Below are 21,780 nucleotides of genomic sequence, written 5' to 3'. Positions count from 1 at the left end.
AAAAAAATTCAGTTTTCTTATATCCATGTGGAATCTCTTTAGAGACAAGGTAAGAGCCTTGAGATAGAGACTGCATTTTCCACAAAGCTGTACATACTACAGTCCCAACTATTGCTTTGTTTGAAGCAGAAGCTCAACAAACACCAGCTGTTAACAGATACAACAAGAGCCATCATGCAAAAAAATTTCCACACAAAACCATTTATATCAGTGTTCATAGTTCATTGGTTAACTAAAGTTTAGAAGAAAGTTTTTCAATGGTTGAAAAGGACGGACTGAAGGACTCTTAATTAATTTGTTCAGGGTGAAGACTGAGTGCCAATGAGCTAGCAGGTTTTACAAATAAGAACCCAAGTTGAGATTTAAAAAATAATAATAAAGAAACAAAACCCTGTGGATAAAGAGTCCTCAGACTGTGTCTTCTCTGCTTAGCAAATGCAATGACTCCAGAAGTCAGACTCTATTCTCCCTGGGGTTGCTGGCACAAGTAAGAGCATAGGAGAGGAAACCCAGATACCCAGGTGGGGTGCCTGATTCCTGCAGGGATGAGAGTTGGGCTTTCCAACAGCAGAGGGAGGTGAAGGGAAATGGACTAGAACAAAATGTTCCAGCCTTTATTTGGAGTGCTCTCTAAAAGTCAACACTACACTTCCTCTGGTTCATACCATCAGACAAAATCCAGAAAAAAAAGTACTTATTAAAAGGAAGAGTACTAGTGAAACTGCATCAAGTCTGCATTTCTTCTCATTGCCTTGTGATAAGCAGTGGTGGACCATCTATACCATATGGTGTCACTATTTTCAGAAAGCCTAGGAAGGGAGCATGCACTATCCAACTTTTCTACCTTTGAATGCAGTCTTCCTAGAAGGAGTTCACATTGATAAAGCTCTTTCTACTCTTCTAAGCAATGTCATTTACGTGACCCCATTGACTTTGCACAGTTCTAACTTAATTGAAATCCTGAAAGATGGGCTGAGCTAACCAATGTCACTCAGTGAGTCAGTATCAGATGTCAGACCCTCTGATTGCAAGCCTGGAGTCTTCCTTTCCATGGTCATGGTAAAGTAGCTGTGTTCCCTTATTAATACTCTTAGGCAAACTCCCCTAGCCATCCAGATTCCAGGTTTCACCCACTTCCTGTTATCAGTGTACCATCATCACTCAAAGGGCTCTGAGCTCATTTCTTAAGGTAGTAATGATAGTTGCTATTCATATAGTACTTCTTACATTCTGGGTGCATCCATTATCTCACTGCAGCTCCACAGCAACATTATTTGTTGAGTACTATTATCCTCTTGGTTACCCATGTATCAGATGAGGAAACTGCTGCCCAGGGAGATAAAGTGTTTTTCCAAAAGTAACACAGTAAGTAAAAAAAGACTCCTTTATTTGATTTAAGGTAGTCCAACTAGAATCCATGCTCTTAACCTCTGTGCCAGGCAAGATCCCCCACAAGAAGGAAGTAGCCTTGGTTACTTGCTGACAGCCAGCATCTTTAGTGTTCGGCATCCCAAGCACAACTAATAGGCTTATATATCTAATCCTTAGGGCTCAGCAGATAGTCTGTGATATTATAAAAGGGATTATGGAAATCTTCTTTTTTCAGGAAAAAAATTTCATTCGGGGCTGGGGGTATATATGAATGGGATGCTTTTAACCCTTACTACAGATACACAGAGTTGCAAACAAGCTCAGAGGTCATCAAAGCCAAATCTCCCATTTTCCTGATGATAAAATTGAATGTCAGAGAGGACGGAAGTGAACCACTCAAGGCTACACATTGAATTAGGGTCAGAACTAGGGCAGCTTTCACACCACCTGACTCCCAGCTTCTGACAACACACTGCTTTGCTCTAAGCTATGCATTACGTATTTCCAAACGGTGACACAGTTAAAACGATTTAATGGTTATTTATTGCTTGTTCATTTACCCTTTAGTCTATGAGTGCCATGAAGGCAGAGACAGTCCATGATATGTCCCCAGTGCCTGGTAGACTGTAAGCACTCAAATCTTTGTTGACTGACTCCTATCTGGGACACCATGCTATGCCACCACTGATGAACAACTCACGGGATCTCTTTGTTAAAACTCTTCTTCGGTATATTTCAACCCAATCATACAGCAGTGTATTACAAAAAAAAAAAAAAATCTCTGCGAAGGGCCTATTTCTCTCTGTCACTGGCAGCAGGCCCAGCCTGCAGGTGTCAGCAGCAGATGTTAGTGAAGCTTTATCCAGTCACCATACACTGTTTTCACAGGGCAAGGTTCTTCATGGTTCCCTTTGTCCACAGCCCATTGGTTTCCTGTCTGGCCCATTAACATTTAGGAACTTGGCACTTAGGAGACTCAGAGAAACCAGTGCCCCCAGCCACCCCTGGACTCTTTGGCTAGTCTTTTTCTCTGAAGGAAAAGAAATATAAAATTGTGGATTACCGGTTGTTAAGATTAGAGCTTTGTGGCTGTTAAGATTAGAGCTTTGTGGCAGCCAGGCACTCAATTGTATGGATTTCTTTCTATTGCAGAACACCTAAATATCATACAAGCCGTTTTTGATGAAGGTGATCTTGGACCTCATACTATACCTTCAAGAATCCTATTATTATTGTTAGATTAGATAATTTACAACAAAATCAGATACTTTGCTAAGTGTGTTCATGTACATCATTTAGTCATCATGGCAATACTGAAATAGGTACTATTATTCTCCCATTTTAATTAGAAGGTAAATGAGGCTCACTGAATTTAAGTATCTTGTCCAAGGTCACAAAATTAGTAAGAAAGATGGGTCTTGAATCCAGTTCTGCCTCCTTGTGCCAACACCTGAACCCTTAAACATGATGCTAGTATTTTCCAAACTTTAACATGTACCCAAATCAACTGGGCATCTTGTTTAACCCCAGATGCTGATTCAGGGGGTTGGAAGTGTGATCCAAGCATCTGCATTTCTACAAGTTCCCAAGTATGCTCATGCCACTGATCCTAGGACCCCAATTTGAGTAGCAGGAATTTATATGGCCAATGTGTGCTACATGGCTGAAGTATGTCACACATTGAAGGCCAGGGAAAGTAGGTCAACCTCTAATCTGCTACTCTCTTCTCAGTTTTAATAACTCACTCAAGTTCACATTGGCAACTATCACTCATTGGGTGTAACAGTTTGCTGCTATAGGAATCCAGGGAGCCAGCAGGGGAGATAAACAGGAACACCAGTGCCTAGCCTGGAAGAAAAATCTTTGTGGCTTGGTTCTTCCCAAGCCTCTATCTCCTCAACCTCTCTGCCATCTGCACCTTCTATTCTAGTTGCTCTTCAAAACACCAGTTCTCCATGTCACTCGCATTCCTCACGTCTCCCTACTAGATGGTCTTCTCTTTGTTCTAGTTAACCTTTAATTTTGTCTCAAATTCTGTTCAAGTGCCAACCCTTCCAGCAAGCCCTTCTGAGGCCTCATCTGATGTAGGTGGATCTCTTCTGGGCTCCTCCTGCACCTCTGCATCCATCTACCCAGCAGCAAGAGGAGCATTCTATAGGCACTGGTATTCTTCTCTTCTCTATATTGGGTTGTAACTCCTGAAATCAGGGACAATGCCCTATTAAACCTTTCACCCCAGTGTTTAGAACAGTATATGCCATGTTGTGGATGCTTACTCGATGTTTGACAATAAATACCAGGCTATTCCAAAGAAAGGTAGATACTGAGTAGATACACAGAATTGGCAGAAGTGAACAGAATCAGACCCTTCTATTTGTTGTTGGTGAGTGTCTAAACTAATGCAACCTCTTGGGAAGTATCAATTGAAATGAAAAAGTTACATATCATTTAGGAATTATGCTTGAAGAATGAATACTATAGAAAAAATACACATGTCTAAACAGACAATGGCTCAGCCATTCAACAAATTCTAACAGTCACTAAAAAAAAAAAAAAAAGATGAGGGAGCTCTCCATTGAACATCTGTCTGTCTACATATATGAAATAGTCCCCTAGATTCACTAGGTAAAAAGAAAAAGTCCAAAATAATGTGCAGGGCATGCTCTTATTTGCAGTAAAGGATGTGCTTATGTGTTTGCCATAGTTGTATGCTCCTATATAGGTGAAACAATTCTGGAACATACACAAGGAACTGCAAATAATGGTTGTCACTGGGGTTGTGGGGAACAGAAAAGGGAAAGAGACTTACTTTTTACCATTTGACCTTTAGTGACTTCCCATGACTTACTTAACTATGTGGTTATGTCACTACCATGAAAACAAGCTTTCCTGGTTCCTGGGGAGCTAGATGCTGAACTATGGTTTAGGAAAGTGATGTTTTTGCCCAGCTTGAGGTTGTGACCTTGAGGTGCCTTTCATTCAAGAAAGAATTGAGAGAACCCAATGTTAACAAATATTTGTTTAAATAGAAGCATGTGGATTGTTAAGATTAGCTTTCCTGAAAAGGGGTGTAAGTCACAAGGAAAGAAACAAAGAGGCCTAACAAGAAGGGAGTTTTCCAGATTTTGCAAAGCTCCACTCCTTGTGAACAGGGTAATTGTAGCTGTGTGCCATCTTCTGGTACCCTGGAAGTTAAGGGAGGCACAGATGACACAGGCTTCGTCTGTTCCTGCCCTGTGTAGTCACATTACTTCCAAAAAGATTTTGTATGCTTGGCTAATTAAATCGGGACTCTTATCTAACTTTTGAGTGGGAGTGTGTATCTGTGGGCTGTCCCCACCAGCTCGGAGCAGACTGGAATGTTGTACACATCTCTTTCAAAGAAAGGAAGGAAGACCAAGATTAAGAAAAGAAGGCAGAGGCCAAAGACACCTCCTTTACTTTTCTCTATTGCATTCTCTCAGACAGGTGGGAGAGGCCATGCCCACAAGAAGGAAGTGGTGGTGCCATCTGGAGGAGCCTAAGTGGCCCCAATGCAAATTTCATGATTAGGAAGATATTCTTTGGTCTGATGGTTCTGGAAAACCTTTTGTAAGTGGCACTTCTAAACAAAGACTCTCTGCTTAAATCTTGGCTTCTTACACACCAGGGGAAAAAAAAGGCATTTCATTTTCCATCTGCTAGTACTCTTAAACATTGGCTTAGAACTCATTACTCTCCTATGTGTATTATCCCCACCCTAAAGCCACAGATTTTATAGCAGCCAATTAGGCAGTATTAACCATTGCTTCCTTGTTCTTTGTAGTAAAAGAAAAAAAAAAAAGCCAGCTTTTGTTGCTATTAGCCTTGATGATCATTTTATTTTGGGTAAGGGCAAAGTTCCAAGGACACCGACAACTGGCTTCTCTAGAATGTGGTAGGGTGCTTGCTCTGCCAGGATTTGGCATTGTGGAGGTTTTATTATTTTTTTAAGATTTATTTATTTGTTTATGAGAGAGAGAGAGAGAGAGAGAGAGAGAGGCGGGCAGAGACACAGGAGGAGGGAGAAGCAGGCTCCATGCCGGGAGCCCGATGCAGGACTTGATCCCGGGACTTGATCCCGGGACTCCAGGATCATGCCCTGGACCAAAGGCAGGCGCTAAACTGCTGAGCCACCCAGGGATCCCCACATTGTGGATGTTTTAGAGGCAAGTTCTGACTGATTTACTAAGGGAAGGTAAAGAATTGGTGGTGCCAAGAGATTATTATCCAATCCGACTGGATGCCAGATGGGCAGGTGGAAGAGGATGCAAGCTTGGAGAGCTTGGCAAGAGTTGGTGGGGGCAGGAGCCAGGAGGTCCACCTGGGGCTGCCATAGACATTCTCTATGAACTAATTCAAGGATTTGATACTCCAGCCACAAATATTTTATAGGTTAGTATCAGAGCCCCCTTTAGCCAATGCCTCTCAAGCTATAAAAGATGCCCATTTGAGCCAAATGAAGATTATTTCCTAGTGGCATAGTGCCAGGCTTAGACAGATTCTTGATCTTGGTTGCTCAGTAGAATCATCAAAAATAAAACAGATGAATGTCTAAGCCTACCCTAGATCAAATATACCAGAATCTCAGGAGAGAGGGCTTGACATCGCATTTTATGAAAACTCTCATTTCCCATTCAATGTAATCAGATATGAACATTTGTGGAAGGTATACAGCTTTCCTTAAGAAAGATCATTTAAGACTTCTCCTAGTTATCTATCTAGAATATGTGATTTTAAGAATTAAGTCCTCAAAATAAACTCATGACATAGAATAATAAGCCTTTTAAAAGATGAAGATATTGAGGTTCTAACTCAGTAGGTTGACCAAAGTCTCAAAGACGATGATGGAGCTGAGATGAAAACCTGGGACATTTGACCCCAAATGTACCTAATTTATAGCTGGAAAGGACCTTGCAGGTCAGCATAAACATCATGCTATTTAACTTTTAGGACAGCTGGTGACAGTTGTAGGTCCTAGTGATAGGCCCTGAATGAAAGTTACACTGGCTGGCAGTTTTTCTGGGCTACTAAGATTTGTTAGGCTGAACAAGGGGGAGCAGATCTATGCATCCCAACTGAAATCTATAAAAGAAAGCTTCCTGTTTCTTTCTGTGTATCTTGGGAGAGACATTCTCAGGCACATGGGATGCCCATGACATCCAGAATTGGAAGGTGCCAAAAGATACATCCAGTGCAAGACTTAGAATCTGTGCCTGGTGAGAATTCACTAAATGCAGTGTTCAAATATTTAGGTAAAGAACTAGGGGAAGAGCAGTACATTCAGTGGGAACAAAATTAAATTGAAGAAGAGATAGATGCAACAATATGCATGTCCTGTTATCTACCCTGAGAAAAGAAAAAAATAAAAAAATTGTTCCTAAAGGCATCGATGGATAACGATCTTGTGTATTTATGAGCATCATATGTCTTAAAAGATGGCTAATGTTTCATCCTTGCTAATATTGCATTTCTGTGCATGGTACTAACATAAGAGAGTTAACTCAACTTTGTACTCACCTGAAGTTAAATAAGTAATAACCCAGAACACAGATTCACAGCATTTCCTTTTTGTCACGGTCAGAAAACACAGTCCCAGGTTATGAAAACTAGGTAGCAATATGGAAAATAGTTTTGATATTATTTCAGATTTTAAAAACCCCAGAACCTTTAATTTGTAGGTACAATGACTGCAAAAATGTTAAATATATGTAGTTATGTGTATATTAATGGAGAAAATAAAAATTGGAAGGAAATTCATTATGAGGATAGTTTTGAAAATCTAATTTTCTAAAATGGGATAATAGTACTACAGTCCTCTCTTAGAAGATGTGGGTCTTGTTCAATATAGCCAGGGCTCCCTGTGGCCTTTTCTCTAAGAGCAGAAGATTCTAGAGAAAGTAGAAGGGGACAGGAGTCCGAAAACTCCAGTTCTAGCCTTGCCTTCCCTTCAGGGAATGCTGTGTAATCTTGGGGAAGAAACTCAATTTTTTCACATGCTAAAGATTTAGTGATAGCTATACCCTTGGATCAAATGTGAATAAACCATATGCAAAAAGTTCCAGACCAACACTGCAAGTTGAATCCCTATAGGGGACAGGCAATTGATTTAAGAGGATGAAGTGTGCTGGGTAATTTTGACACAGATGTTTGCTTTATAACTATTTAAGACTCTTTTTGATTATCACAAAAAGTATATTCTTCCATTACTCTGAAACCTGCAAGCCTTAAGGACCATCTTATTTTTCTACCTTATAGAAACATCAGCATAACAACTATTTCTCTTTCCTTTCACTGTATTTTGGAAAACCATGCTGCTGGCTCTCAGTTCAGTGATGGGGTTAAACAGAGAAGGGGGATAGTCTGTGATGAACAGAAGACTACATGCCCAGTCTAAGGAGCATCAACTCTATCATTCAAGCCAATTGTTGCCACAAGGAGATGTTGGCTTAGTGTGGAGAAATTTTCCAATTCCTTATTAAAAAGAAAAGCCAGAAATGTATATGTTTATCTGATATCTCCTAATTTTTAAAGCGTGAACATTTAAAATGAACAGGAATTGTATGTGCCCAACAAAACACATATGCAGATTGCAAATAAGACCAAGGGCTGCCATTTTGAGAGCTCTTCAGGGTTTATACAGTCTTTTCTCTTAGATAAGACTGATAAGATACAGATCCCCCTCCTGTCTATCCCTAAAAGAGGACACTTGTGACTTAAAGAGTAAAAGGTACTTACAATGGGGCTGCTGAAGGCCACAGGAGGCTGTGAACTTTCACAGCGCCCTATAGACCTCTGTCGTGAGTGGCCCTGGATGGGTACCTGGGCACTATGGCACCTCCTCAGAGGCTGAGCCCATCCTTGGCCCCTCAGTGTTGCTGGGCCCTGAGCCCGTTGGGCTGGGAACGACAGGCACTGGTATTGGGTCCACTCTTCACTGTCTGAGTCCAACTCCTTTGGGGTCTCCAGTCGTTTGGCTGCAAGAAAGGAGTCCTATTATTGCACCAGTCATACCTTGGCCAAGTCATGGTCTGGGGGGATCCCTTAGGGGTAGAGGAAAGAGCACAGAGTGAGAGCACTCTGCTTCTCTGGAGCATGGGCAATGGGGCTACCTTGACTGGAGAAAGTGGGGTGCATCAGATTGTACAGATTCAAATCCAGCTCTAATACTTCCTAGCTCTGTGACTGAGCTTTGACTAAACTCATGTCCTGATTTTCTCCATTAGGAGGAAAAAGAGAAAAATACCTAAGGGGCACCTGGGTGGCTCAGTCTATTAAACATCTGCCTTTGGTTCAGTTCATGATCTCAGGGTCCTGAGATTGAACCCTGTGTTGGGCTCCCTGCTCAGTGGGGAGTCTGCTTCTCCCTCTGCCTCTCCTTCTGCCCCTAACTCTGCTTGTGTTTTCTCTCTCAAATAAATAAAATTAAAACAATTAAAAAACACACACACAAAAAAACAAACAACCCCCCCCATCCCCAGTTAAGGGTTGTTTTGAAGATTTAATGAAATAATGTGTCAAATAGATTGGCATACTCTAAGTACCTGTCATGGTAGTTGTCATTATTATTTAGAAGAGATCAGAAGCTCCCATTTAAATGGTTACCACCATGGCAAATGTGATTGAGCTACCCCTAATGTCTCCCCCTTTCTTCTTCTCCATTCCTCCCACTTAAAAGAATGAACACTGTTCTCTTGAGAGCGTTTCTTCTCTTAGTTAGAAAGTGTGTATGATGTGTTTGTGGTGGTGATGGTGGAGGGCTGCTGAGGAAATCAGGTCAGCTTTATAGGCCACCTTCAATCCATGTGTGATGACAATCCAGGCATTGTTCAGCCATACTCCCTAAGTCAAAGCTCTGCCTCAGTAAAAATCCAAAAGATCAGTTAACATGGAAGGCTTTTCCTGGGTATATTGAATCTGATCATGCATCTACACTGAGGCCTGTCCTCACATGTCAGGTAAAGTGACCCCCAAAATTCTTAAGCCTTCACTGTATAACTGGTTCATAGTTTGGGCATGTCCCCAGTCCATTCCTGGTGGAAAAAAATCCTGTGTAAATGGCAACAAAGACCGACTGGAGGGCTACCACACAGGAGATCACTGATAGTCTTTGTGAACAAAGGAAAGTTTACAGGTAATAAGGACAGAACTGATCTAGGACAAGGAAGCCCACAGAGATATAGGAAGCAACCTGCCACAGAGCCAGGAAACCTCTGTGGGGAACCAGGAAAATGTCTTTTATTATCATTCTTTTAGGAGAGCAGGGTAATTCATTTAGAAAGAGTGGTGAGGGCCCCTGGGAACCCTCATACCATTTTCTTGGTGAGAATACTCGCTGCCCATGATAGTGCAACGCCGGAAGACCATCTTGTTCTCAGTCAGTGTCCCCGTCTTGTCAGAGAAGACATACTGGATCTGGCCCAAGTCCTCAGTGATGTTGAGGGCTCGACACTGAATGGATAAATCGGTCTTTTCATCGTACAGGTCAAGGTCATTGTGCAGGAAGAAGACTTGCCCGAGCTTTACCAGCTCAATGGACACATATAGGGAGACTGGGATCAGCACCTGTAGGGAGATTGAGTCCCAAAGAGTCAGAGACCAGACCAGTTCCCTGTCTCAGAACTCTCACTAGTGGGTAGCAAAGGTATTTAATGGAAAGCTGAAGTCAGCTCACATGATGGACTTTCTCTGAGAAACTAAAGGTCAATAATTTCATGCTTCACTTGGAATTCTTAGGGGAATTTGAAAAATAGGTGCCTTCTTTACTCAGGGAGGTCTCGTATAGAGTAGGCACTCAACTCATCATTGGTTATTTAATGACTGAGTGGTTAGGGGGTAAGGAGCTCTAGTGCCTCTGTCCAGAGTTTCCTGATGCCCCTCAGATCTCTATGCCACCAAGGGCTGTTGCTCACTTTTATATGTATTGAGACCCATTGTTGATTACTGTCCCTGATTCCATACGTAATATATTCCAAGTGCGTGCTGTGTGTCAGATCCTGTGCTAGGTCCTGGAGATGGCAGCAAGCAGAACAAAATCCCTGGCTTTGACGACCTCATATTCCAGTAAACAAATAAAGAAATATATATCAGGCAGTAAAAAAAGAAGTCGGGAGGGTAGAAGGTGGGGTCTGGGAGGGACTCTTTTATGAACTATGACCTTTGAGCAGAGATCTGAAGAAATGAGGGTGTGAACCAGGAAATTCTCTGTGGGAAGAGGAGCATTCTGGGCAAAGACAGCAGTAGGAAGGAGCAGGCTGGGCATTTGAGGGGAAAGAGTAAGCAGGTCTTATATGAATGAGCAGGACATTACTAGGAGATGAGGCCAGTGGGAAAGTCAAGGGCCTCACAGGGCCACATTCGCTGCCATAAGGGCTGTGCATTTCTCTTTGAGCAGATGTGAAACCACTGGAGGGTTCTGTGCAGAGGAAGAGTATGGTCCATCTCAAATTTGAAAAGTATCTGGGGATACTTGGGTGGCTCAGTGGTTGAGCAGCTGCCTTTGGCTCAGGGCATGATCCCGGGGTCCTGGGACTGAGTCCTGAATTAGGCTCCCCACAGGGAGCCTGCTTCTCCTTCCGCCTGTGTCTCTGCCTCTCTCTGTGTGTCTCTCATGAATAAGTAAATAAAATCTTAAAAAGATAAAAATAAAAAGGATTGCTTTGCTAAATGAATGAATGAACTAATGACTGAAAAAAGTTCACCAGAAAAGAGGACAACAAAACACCCTCAAATACTATAATAAATTGATGTAAATGGGGCTTCATCAAAACGGCAACTTTCCTCATCTTTTCATTGACTATAACTTCTTATAGAGCCTGAAGAATTTATTCATCTTTTTATTCCTTACTGCCCCTTCCTTGTAAGTTTGTTCTATGCTTTTGTGTTTTCTCCTCCACAGGGCCAGTTGTCTTTTTCCCCCTCTCCCTCTAGCAGATGTTAAAACACTAACCTGTGGTTTCTTTCTCCCAATCCTTAGGGCTTAACAGCTCTCTGAGCTATTTTATCTTCTTTTTGTTCCCAGGTCATTAGGATTTTACCTGTTCTATTATATCTGGCAAAGGGACAGGTAAACTTGGATCACTACTGTAATCTTACTCTTAAAAGCCTGAATAATGTTTTCCTCCACTCTTATCTGGGGGGCAATGTTCTTTCTACAAGGTAGGGCTGGTACTGATATTGCCCCAAATGTGAGTACTTTCAAAGGATCACAAGAAAGCAATGCCAATTTTCTCATCTTAGTTCAGTTAGTTCTTTCTTGGGGCCAGCACTGTTTTTTCTTTATTTCACAAAGTTGTGTAGGTATTGGCCACAGGTCTTCTTGAGCCCCTAACTAAGGATCCTACCTGGAGCAGGATGATCATCGTAAGGAACATGTAGAAGCCCCCAAGGGCAAGGGGAAGGAAGCTGCCGTTGGCATCTGGCACATCAAAGGGAGGGTGTTCTTCAAAGGTCCCATTCCAGAGACGGTGACCTGAGAGGGGGCAAAACCAGAGATGAACCAGAATCCTCACTTGATTCTATATTGGTCTATTATATCAGCCCTTAGTTTATTCCTGAAAGTGAGTGAGCTTTAGAGGAGCCCAAACTTGTTCTATATAGTCTCTGTGTGTATGTGTGTATATTTGTCTAAAGGGGTCCTTTACATACCCTACATTTCAATCACTTGATAGGCATTAAAGTCTGTCTTACCCAGAGGAGATTAGCATATATATATTATATAATATATAGTATAATATAATATATAATAATAATATATAATATATATGATTTTATTTATTTACTCACGAGAGACACACAGAGAGAGAGAGGCAGAGACACAGGCAGAGGGAGAAGCAGACTCCATGCAAGGAGCCTGAAATGGGACTAGATCCCGGGATTTCAGGATCACGCCCTGGGCGTGGTGCTAAACCGCTGAGCCACCTGGACTGCCCGATTACTTATATTTTGATGAAGTCCTGTTATACAGGCATTGGAAAGAGAAAAGGGGATGCAAGTTCTTTTTCAGTTGTGTGGTGAAAAATGCAGGGCTGGGGATCTTGATAGACTTGTAAGCTAGTCCCTCTTCTTCCTCCATGCACATACCCATCCATCCATTACCCATCCACCCTTTCACAATTCATTTATCCATCCATCCATCCATTCATTTATCCATCCATCCATCCACAGTTCATCCATCCACACATCTATCCACCAATATCTCTGTTCACCCAATCCTTCCTGTTGCCATTTATTAATGTTGGAAGAGGAAGGAATCGGTCTCAGTTCTTGTATTTGAGGAGGGCCCCATTAAGTCAGACACCAGATGTAAAGGGACAAATCCCACACAGTGTAAGAGGTACCATGCAGAGTGTAGAATGCTAAGAGAACTAGCTCATGGTAACATCTCCAAATGCAGACTGAACCCCATTTCCTTGTCCACAGATGGGGATAACAACATCCATCACATGAGGATTAATAAGAGTAAGTGCAACAGAACTTCCTGAATCTCAATGTTCTCATCTGACAGTAATAATACCTCCTCTGTAGGGTTACTGTGAAAATAGAATAACTGAATGTGTATAATGCTCTCAGCCCCAGGGTAGGAACTATAGGGAATAAAAAGCATAGCAGATGCTGTCCTATCCCCAAGATGCTTCTTTGCCCAGGAGGTTGGGTCCAGTGCCATCATATATGGCAAAAGAAAGGAGACTTACGGACATGAAGTAATTTGGAGGTAATATTATAGAGCAAATAACTAAGGGACAAATACATGATTCAGAGTAAGGACCACTGGCCTTAAAGGGAGCCAGGGAAGGCTGCATGGCATGGAGAAGGAGCCCTTGAGGGGTCCTGGAGACCAGGAGGTTATCAGGTGATCGGAAAGGCTTGGGAGGGCATTCTGGGGAAAGAAAAAAGCAGCATCATCTTTACACAGTCCAAGTAAGCATGTGATAGAGAACTCTTAAATGGCACTCATTTGAAAGCTTTCATAGCAGAGGCAGTGCTTTAATTAGGTAGCACCACAGGCCTGTCGCTGTGTCTGAGTTGTGATTCTCAGCATACAACTCTGCCTCTCCCTGTTACTTTCTCAATTTATTATTTTGGGCAATCTGCCAAGCAGATTTTTGTATGCCTGTACCTTATCTCACTGTGTGACCTTTTAATCATTAACTTCCTTTCTCTGGAGACACAGTGAGATGATCTGAAATGTCCTTTCCAGCTCTGATATTCCCTGAAAAACCTGTTCTGAAGCAGAGGCAACAGCTCTTGCAGTGTCTCTGAGGGCATGGAGGTGGCCACACATGGATGGTGTTGTTTCCCTGCTTCCTTGGCCCTCTGGGTGTTCTCATTCCAACTGTGAGCCACCCTCACCTGGAGTGCCATTAGACATGTCTGGGAAGCATAGTTAAAAACCCCAGGCTACTCACAAGACTAAATCACATCATCCCCTCTGTGGTGGCACACAAAACCTCCCTGGGCCCTAGGAGGTCTTATCCTTTCAGACACAATTTTCCAAGAACAGTGATAGACACAATTTCTGACCAAGAAAGAGCAAACACCATTGTTGCCCACTTGTTAGGGGTCAGCAGGGGGTTCTGGACTCAGCACATGAGTTTTTCCTTCTGATTGTCCCTGGTTCTTTTTAGGGTCTCCTTTGGGGTACTGAGGACCATCCTTGGAGAAAATGGGCAAGAGCAAGTATCCCTCTTTGCCTACACTCTGAGAATTAACTGAAATGGCTCAGATTATTCGAGTCTATACCTCCTGCAGCTTTCCACACTTAGCAGTTATAGAACTTGGTCACAGACTAGTTTTGATCAGGTCTCCATGCTTGGCTTTGCTCTTGTCACACCAAAAAGCCAAATGCTCCTTTGCATAAAATGATTCTCTTTCCTACCTCTGTGCTTTGCTTGTGCTGTTCCTGGGGCTAAGAGTGACCTCTCTCTTTTCACAGCTCCCTTCCTATCCTGCCTCTGCTGCCTACCTCCTGTAGTGAATGCCTACTGCATTCAGGAATCAGCTCCATCCACCTCTTCATAAAAGACTTCCTCCTCTGATATTCTCATATTACCAACAGTAGGGTGAATAATGACCTCCTCTGAGTCCGCGTCCTAATTCCCTGACTCCATCAATATGCTATCTTATATGGCAAAAGAGCTTTGTAGATGAGATTTAAGTTAAGGGTCTTGAGGTGGGGAAGAGTATCCTTGATTATCCAGGTGGGACCAATGATATAGTTATAACTGCCCTTATAAAAGAGAGGCAGAGGAAGATACTACTACAGAAAAAGGAGAAGGAAGTGTGAGCAGAGATTGGAGCAATCGACTTTGAAGAAATGGGAAGGTGTCACTGGAAGCTGAAGGGACAGAGTCTTCCCTCAAAGCCTCCAAAAGGAGTGAGGCCTACTGACAACCTGACCTAAGCCAATGAAATTAATTTTGGACTTCTGACCTCCAGTGATGTAACAGAATAAATGATTATTTTAAACTGCTAAATTTTTGTTATCTTTTTATGGCAAAAATAGAAAACTAAGACATTCTTACATGCAGCCCTCCCTGTGTAGGATAGATTATACCAATTCTGTTCATGTGTTGGACTCCTTCCTTCTAAACTATGAGCTCTTTAAGGACCAGTCCTCAGACTGATTCATCTTTTATTTTCTTATGTTAAGAGAATGCTTGGGTTCAGTAAGTATTTCTTGGAGAAATAAATGATAGATGATCCCAATATTTAGAGCACTAAGTACTTTCAGCAGGTTTTCATAAGCATTTTTCTTAAAGTAATCTCCATCCTCAATGTGGGGCTAGAACTCAGGATCCTGAGCTCAAGAGTTGCATGCTCTATCAACTGAACCAGTCAGGTGCCCCCACAAACATTTTTATTTGATTGATATCCTATTAAAATATAAGGTGGGGGGCAGCCCCGGTGGCTCAGCGGTTTAGCACTGCCTTCAGCCCAGGGTGTGATCCTGGAGACCCGGGATCGAATCCCATGTAGGGCTCCCAGTGCATGGAGCCTGCTTCTCCCTCTGCCTGTATCTCTGCCTCTCTCTCTCTCTCTCTCTCTCCTCTCTGTGTATTCTCATGAATAAATAAATAAAATATTAAAAAAAATAAAATATAGGGTGGGATTTATTTTTTATTAACTCTATTTTATAGATGAAGAAATCAAGACTCAGAAAGCTGAAACAACTTCCCTAAAGAAACAGAAGATTACTGTGGTCTTGTTCTTTCCAGAACATTCCATACCTACAGCTCCAATTAGGCACATAAGGAAGAGGAGCCCAATGCAGAAGAAGATGTCTGTGTTCATGCGCCGCTCAATCTTGCTGCGTTTGTACCGTGGGCCACTGTTGTTCAGCATGGCTTTTGTCTCATGGCCTTTGGGAGAAAATGAGGTAATAAGTCCTTAGGTTATGTTTTCTTCCTCTGGCCTGGATCATATCCTTAGCTCTCACAGTAGCTTACAATAGAAAAGAGGCTTCTTCTAACCTAAATCTTTCCTGCGTCAGGGAGGTTGCTGAGAACAGCTGTAGAGGTCTCACACAATTTGTCACCACGTGTTTACTGAGCATCCCTTCCACACCAGACACTGTGGTGCACACAGACAGAGGTACTAAGCACAGGTTGTACACTGCACAACTCTACAAACACTCTTCATTTTGTGGTTGTTGTAGATTTGTAGGTTTATCACGATAAATTTCTGCCAAGTGATAGTAAGCTGTCTGGAGCAAGGACCATTTTTCTAATTTGCACAAAGGAACTGTTATGGGCTAATGTTAGGATACAAAGATGACTCACATTTTGGTGAAAATATTCAAGAAAACAAATAAATAATTATAGTTGGTAAGAAGCCCCATGAAATAATGGGCTGATAAGTAAGAGATGGTATTAGAGAACATGGTCAGGGAAGGCTTTTCAGAGGAGGTAACATATAAGGGAGATCTGAAGGGAGAGAGATGGGTTGAGAGAACTTGGTTTTGGGGGAAGAGTATATGTCAAGGCCCTATGGCAGGACAGTGCTTGAGGCCAGTAGTTTTCATTCTAGTTTCTTTGTCTAAGGTGTTGGTGTCATTTGTATATAAGTGGAAGGGGCCAAAGGCCTCCACCCCAGCATCACTTTGAGTCACTCATCACCTATCTTGGAGTTCTGCATAAACTTTTGTTCAAAGAGAGAACAACAATAATTTGAAAACTACCAATCTCATCCAGTTACCCTTGTTCCAGTTGGAGAGTGGGAACCAAAGAGTAGAAGGCTCTGCCTAAGGGGAAAGAGCCATAACATCAGAGTCATACTGAGAACCCAGGATTCTGATTCCTGCTCTTTCTCCTTCTACCAATTCATGGTTTCCAGGCCATAAAACTAAGAGCTGAGAGCCAAGCTGAGACTTTGTCTTTAGATAGAGCTCACCTTTGGGGCTGCTAAACCTAACCACCATGCTGTATTACTCAGAAAATTAAGAAGCACCACATATTTGCTGTGTAAAATGAAAGAAAACCAATATATCAGCACCAGCAGTGAATGGCTTTAATGCTCTTTAGTTGGTTGCCTTGTGGTTTTAAAGTGGCAACAAAACAGTAGGAGTGAGTAAACTCGGGGCTTATTAATCAGACTCAAGTTGCTGTAGTTGTGAGGAAGATTTCCACAGCAATGAGCACAGGCTGACTGCACTGATGGCACCAGGGCCTTCCCACCTGCCTCAGGCTTACCTCACGTCAGGGGTCCTCAGACCTCTCTCTTTACCCACCTGCTCCTTACCTTCTGAGATCCCTCTTTTTTTTTTTTTTTTTTTTAGGTAAACAGGCTGACAGGGAAGGCAGTATAGTATAATGGTTGGAATGTGGTCTCTACAGTCAGCCAGAGCTTGGCTCTGTAGAGAGCTGACATTGGATTACAAGGAATTAATCTCAGGAGACAAATGACCTTGGATGAATTAATCCCTTTGTACCTTAATTCCTCATATGAAGAATGAGAGACAATAGTTGTGTGTGCGTTTGGGGAAGAAGAGTGATTTAATATGCACAAAGTATCTAAATTTCCTCCTTATACACAATAGGGGCTCAATCAATGTTTGCTGTGATGGACTCTTCCTTCTGGATCTCTTATTTGGAAGGCTCATTTTGGCCTCTTTGGGTCCTTGCCCTGAGGTGCTTCTGTTTTGTCCATCCGTATTATCAGAGGAGAGTATATGACTCTAGATCATTTGTTCTCCTCCAGCGGTGATTTCACTCCCCAGGTGACATCTGGCAATGTCTTGAGAAATTTTGAGTTGTTACATCTTAATGGCACCTTGAGGCCAGGGATGCTGCTAAACATTCTACAGGACAGCCCCTGACCACAAAGAACAATCTAGAACAAAATGTCAATAGTGCCAAAGTTGAGAACCCCTTGCTCTAGATAATTATACTAAAACAATTAGCACCATTTTTGCTCACACTTTTTGAGAGCCTAATATGTGCAGGTACTGTGTTAAGCCCCTTTCATAATCTCATTTGAACCTTATAGCCCTACAAGGTGAGAATTATTAGTCTTCTTGTGTTGAAAGCTTAACCAACATGCTCAGGAACATGCAGCCAACCAGTAGATTTCACTCCCAGACAGCCTAACTCCTCAGGGTCATGATTCACTCTCTCCCAAACCTGCCCCCTCATTTACTATGCTCATCACTCACTCAGAATTTTGCTTCTGATCAGGAAGAGAAGAAAACTCCAGGCCGATGTGGGATTTTTTTTGGTGGGGTGGGGATTGCTTCAGAGTTTATCATTAGTAGGTCTACCAGAATGCGTTGAACTCCGTTGCCAAAGACCCTTGAAAAGAGTAACTGACAAACACAATCCCCCTCCACCAAGGTAGGGAAAGCTAGCTAGACTGGGACATTATTTTTTTTTAAACTTTTTTTTTTCTTTGACAGTTCCAAAAAGTGAAACTTTGGGTAGATTGATGTTTAAATGCTCTTCCATATCCATTAAAAGTGGGGTTCTGTGAATTTAGAAACAAATCAAAGAAAATAACAAAATATTTCAAAATGTCCAAATGAGTGAAAGGCCCAGGAAAAGATAATCTAGGGTCTTCCAGTAAAGGTAGACACTCCAAGGAGACTGTGCTTTCTCTACAGAGGAAGGAGTTTGCAGTTGTTGTAACGACAGAAATTTATTGAGCAACCTCCGAGTGCTAGGTGCTAAGTACTGGATATACAGCAGTCTCAAGACGGCCCTCTAAGACTTCAGATTCATTGTGAGAAGTGCTGTTATCTTTTTTTTTTCCATTAGAAAGCAAAAGCAAAGTGGAAAGGAGATCTAGAGTACCTCAAAATGAATAAACACATAACTACAGAAGCCACAACTAAAACCCACTGAACACTCTCTGTGTTAGACATAATTTGTTTCATGTGTTGGGTCATTTGATCCTCATGAGTACACTATGAGGCTGAGCAAAATGTTCTTTCCATTTGCATAGGTGAAGAAATGAGGCACAGTTTTCACAAAAAGGTGGAGCTGTTAAACTTGGTGAGATTACTCCTCAGGCTCATTCTGCCTTTAGTTACTGTCACAAAACCATTAGAGGTGAATGAGCATGAGTCCTTCTTTCTGTTCAGATGAGTGATGTTAGCTTGGAATTTAAGTACATGTCTTGTGAACCAAGTAAGCTGCTGTGATTCTAGCCTCATTTTGCTTAGCTGAGAAATGGGAAGTTTCTTGTACCCCTCAGAACTGTTGTGGATTCCCACTGACTGAAAGTGGATTTAGGGGGGATAAAGGACGGAGGTTGTAGGGAAGGCACAGCCTAAGTCAGTGACCTGCATAGATGACGATGCCAATGGCCACTTCAGTGTTTCTGATGGTGCAGCCTCGAAGTAGAAGACTCTCACTGCCAAAGCCGGTCCTTGTCTGGTCAGGATGCTCCCTGGGGATGAAAAAATATCGGGAATGGTTTGGTGGCCTCTTTAGGCTATCACTGGTTAGCATCACAGAATTAGTAGTGGTGAGTGAACACAATCCCTCTCCTCCCTCTGTTTCAGAAGAGCTATGGGTATTATTAACTCGGCATCTAATCCCTAGGTTCAAATACAACCTTCATTCTCCTTGGAGGCCTGGAAGGGACTGGACCATTAAAAGAGAATTATCTATCCCTATGGAAGTCATCATTTACCCACTTCGAATTCAGAGCTCTGTTGAAAAAGCGTTGGCTTCAGTTTTCTCACTCAGAATGGTGTAGTGTGGGGGACCTGGCTTCTGTCCCTACAAAGACTGCACTGTATTCCCTCAGGCAGTATTCCCACGCTCTCACCTCACTGCTGGGTCCAGACCACAGAGGCTGAATGTGCAAGTCCGCCGAAGCCACCAGTGCCACCCCCCCACCCCTCGTCACACTGTGAACTGGCGAGACTCCTCTTGTTTGGAGCTACATCTCCCACTTGCCTCTCTCCTCTACCACCCTCCTCTTGCTCAGTCTCTCATGAAATGAACAGACCCCACAGGAGGGGGATGGTAGTCCTTTGTGCTATGTGTGGGAAGCAGCTCCTTAAAACAGTTTTTTTTTCTTGCTCTAGCCTCAGGGGCATTGCAGTTTCCCACCTCACACCAGAAACCTCGGAGGCCAACACACACCTGGAGTCTGGCCCTTATTGGATCCTGATGCCTTCCTTTGGGATATTCGGGACATTTAAATATAACTTCCTTGAAGCATTAGGGAGAACAAAAAGAATAAGCATCTGAACCCTTAGGTCCTTTTTCTTTTTAGTTCTTCAATACCTCATTTGTCTAGGTCTGGTTATAATTGTGTTTCACTTACTAACTCAGGTAATCATCATGACAACCCTGTAAGATAGGTTATGTTATCATAGTCACTTCAGAGATAGGGAAACCGAGGGAAGTTCGTAGAGCTAGTAAACGGCAGAATGGGGATTGGAGTCCAAAGTCTGGCTCCAGAGTGCTATACTGCTGCTCGATGTACCTTTTAATATCAATTATTCCTTACTGTGGTTATAAACTAAGTTTACTTATGTCATTTTATTTGATTGTTCAGACTTCTGGGAAGTTAGAAGGGTGATTATCCCTTCCTGGAGAAAAAGATGAAGCCCAGAGAAGGTGAGAGATTTTTTCCAAGGCTGCACACCTAACTTATGGGACATCCTAGGACTCAGGGGCCCAGGCCACAGACAGCACCTCACCTGCGGTTTTCACAACACTAGGGTTCCCAAAGTAGGAGCCCCATCACTTGCACTGAATCACAGAGTCCTTTCCATTTGCAATTCTTTTGACTCTAACAAGAAAATGTCTGACAGCTAACTCGGGATGAACCAAATCCACAAACCTCAGGCATAGGGATGGCCTCTTTGCGGGGGCAGGTGGCAAACTCTACCTGAACAGATGCCTGCCGTGGATCCTCCTCTTTGCCAGGAGCTCAGGCCCTTCTCTGCCTGTCTCCATCTGTGCAATCTGCGCATTTTAAAATAATCTGTGTTTAAAAGCCGCTATTTATCTTATATCGTTCTTATCCTTTCCCTTCTCGTAGTGTTCCTCATGACATCCTATCAGGCCTGAGAAAATGTAGGTGAAGAGAAAGCACAGACATCTGCCTTCCAAGAAGACTACTTAAGCCCGGTTGGTCAAAGAAATCACCTTACCCACCTTACCAAGCCGACCTCTGTTCTGCATGACAATGGAAAACATACTGGGGCTTGAGTGGAAAGACCTGGGTTCAAATCCTGGTATTATCTGGTAACTATTGTACACCTTTGGGTGTATGTGGAAAGTCTTAGATTATCCCTATCTGGAAAGTGGGGATCATACTAGCCACTTCCCTGGGTGGTTGTACAGAGAAAAAGAGATGACGTTCCATGTAAGTGCTCTAGAAACTATGAAAACACTGTATAAGGGCTTGTATTCTCATTGTTACCATTGCTCTTTTTTGGTCTGTCTGTGCATTAAGACCAGTAGTCTGATGTGGGAACAGAATTATGGTCAAGTTCTCAGGCCAAACTAAAGTTGAGGCATAAGAATAACAATAATTACAAGAGAACAGCCACCATCGACGGTTTACTCTGTGCAGGTTTCTGTGCTATGGGCTCTGCATGTGATAAACGACTCACTTCTTAGAAAACAGAAGTGAAGTCCTATCATGTAGACTTAACAATCTTTATTTTACAGATATGGAAACCTAGAGAGGCTAATGAATTTACTCGAAGTCACACAGCTTGTAAGTGATAAAACCTGATTTCAAACTGGGGTCTGTCAAACTCAAAAGTCCCCATTCTTACCTGCAGTACAACACAAGCTCTTTTAGAAAACTGACCTAAATGAAATCTTGCCTTTCCCAAATCAGAGTGTGGTCTTGATTTTGACGTTATTTCACCAGAGGTTTAAAAAAAATTAGCAAATTTGGGCATCCCTGGGTGGCTCAGTGGTTTAG

At 42.5% G+C, this 21,780-nt stretch overlaps 1 protein-coding gene across 13 annotated transcripts in view; it reads right to left on the bottom strand.

Annotated features, from left to right (window-relative positions):
* ATP10B (ATPase phospholipid transporting 10B (putative)) overlaps positions 1-21,780 on the bottom strand; it is a 252,935-nt gene that overhangs the window by 43,706 nt on the left and 187,449 nt on the right. For 9 of the 13 annotated variants that reach the window (XM_026007667.2, XM_072756707.1, XM_072756710.1 and 6 more), the window contains 5 exons: positions 19,166-19,272; positions 15,618-15,749; positions 11,733-11,860; positions 9,702-9,954; positions 8,128-8,366 (listed from right to left, as the gene is read on the bottom strand). In XM_026007667.2, coding sequence (XP_025863452.1) covers positions 8,128-8,366; positions 9,702-9,954; positions 11,733-11,860; positions 15,618-15,749; positions 19,166-19,272 — 859 coding nt within the window. The remainder of the gene's footprint in view (positions 1-8,127; positions 8,367-9,701; positions 9,955-11,732; positions 11,861-15,617; positions 15,750-19,165; positions 19,273-21,780) is intronic. The other 4 variants (XM_072756712.1, XM_072756718.1, XM_072756711.1 and 1 more) reach the window with 1 other exon arrangement.

The sequence above is a fragment of the Vulpes vulpes genome, chromosome 4 (genome assembly GCF_048418805.1).
Source record: "Vulpes vulpes isolate BD-2025 chromosome 4, VulVul3, whole genome shotgun sequence".
Classification (NCBI taxonomy): Eukaryota; Metazoa; Chordata; class Mammalia; order Carnivora; family Canidae; genus Vulpes; species Vulpes vulpes.
Note: the sequence above shows the minus strand (reverse complement) of the source record. Positions and strands in the feature narration are given on the sequence as shown.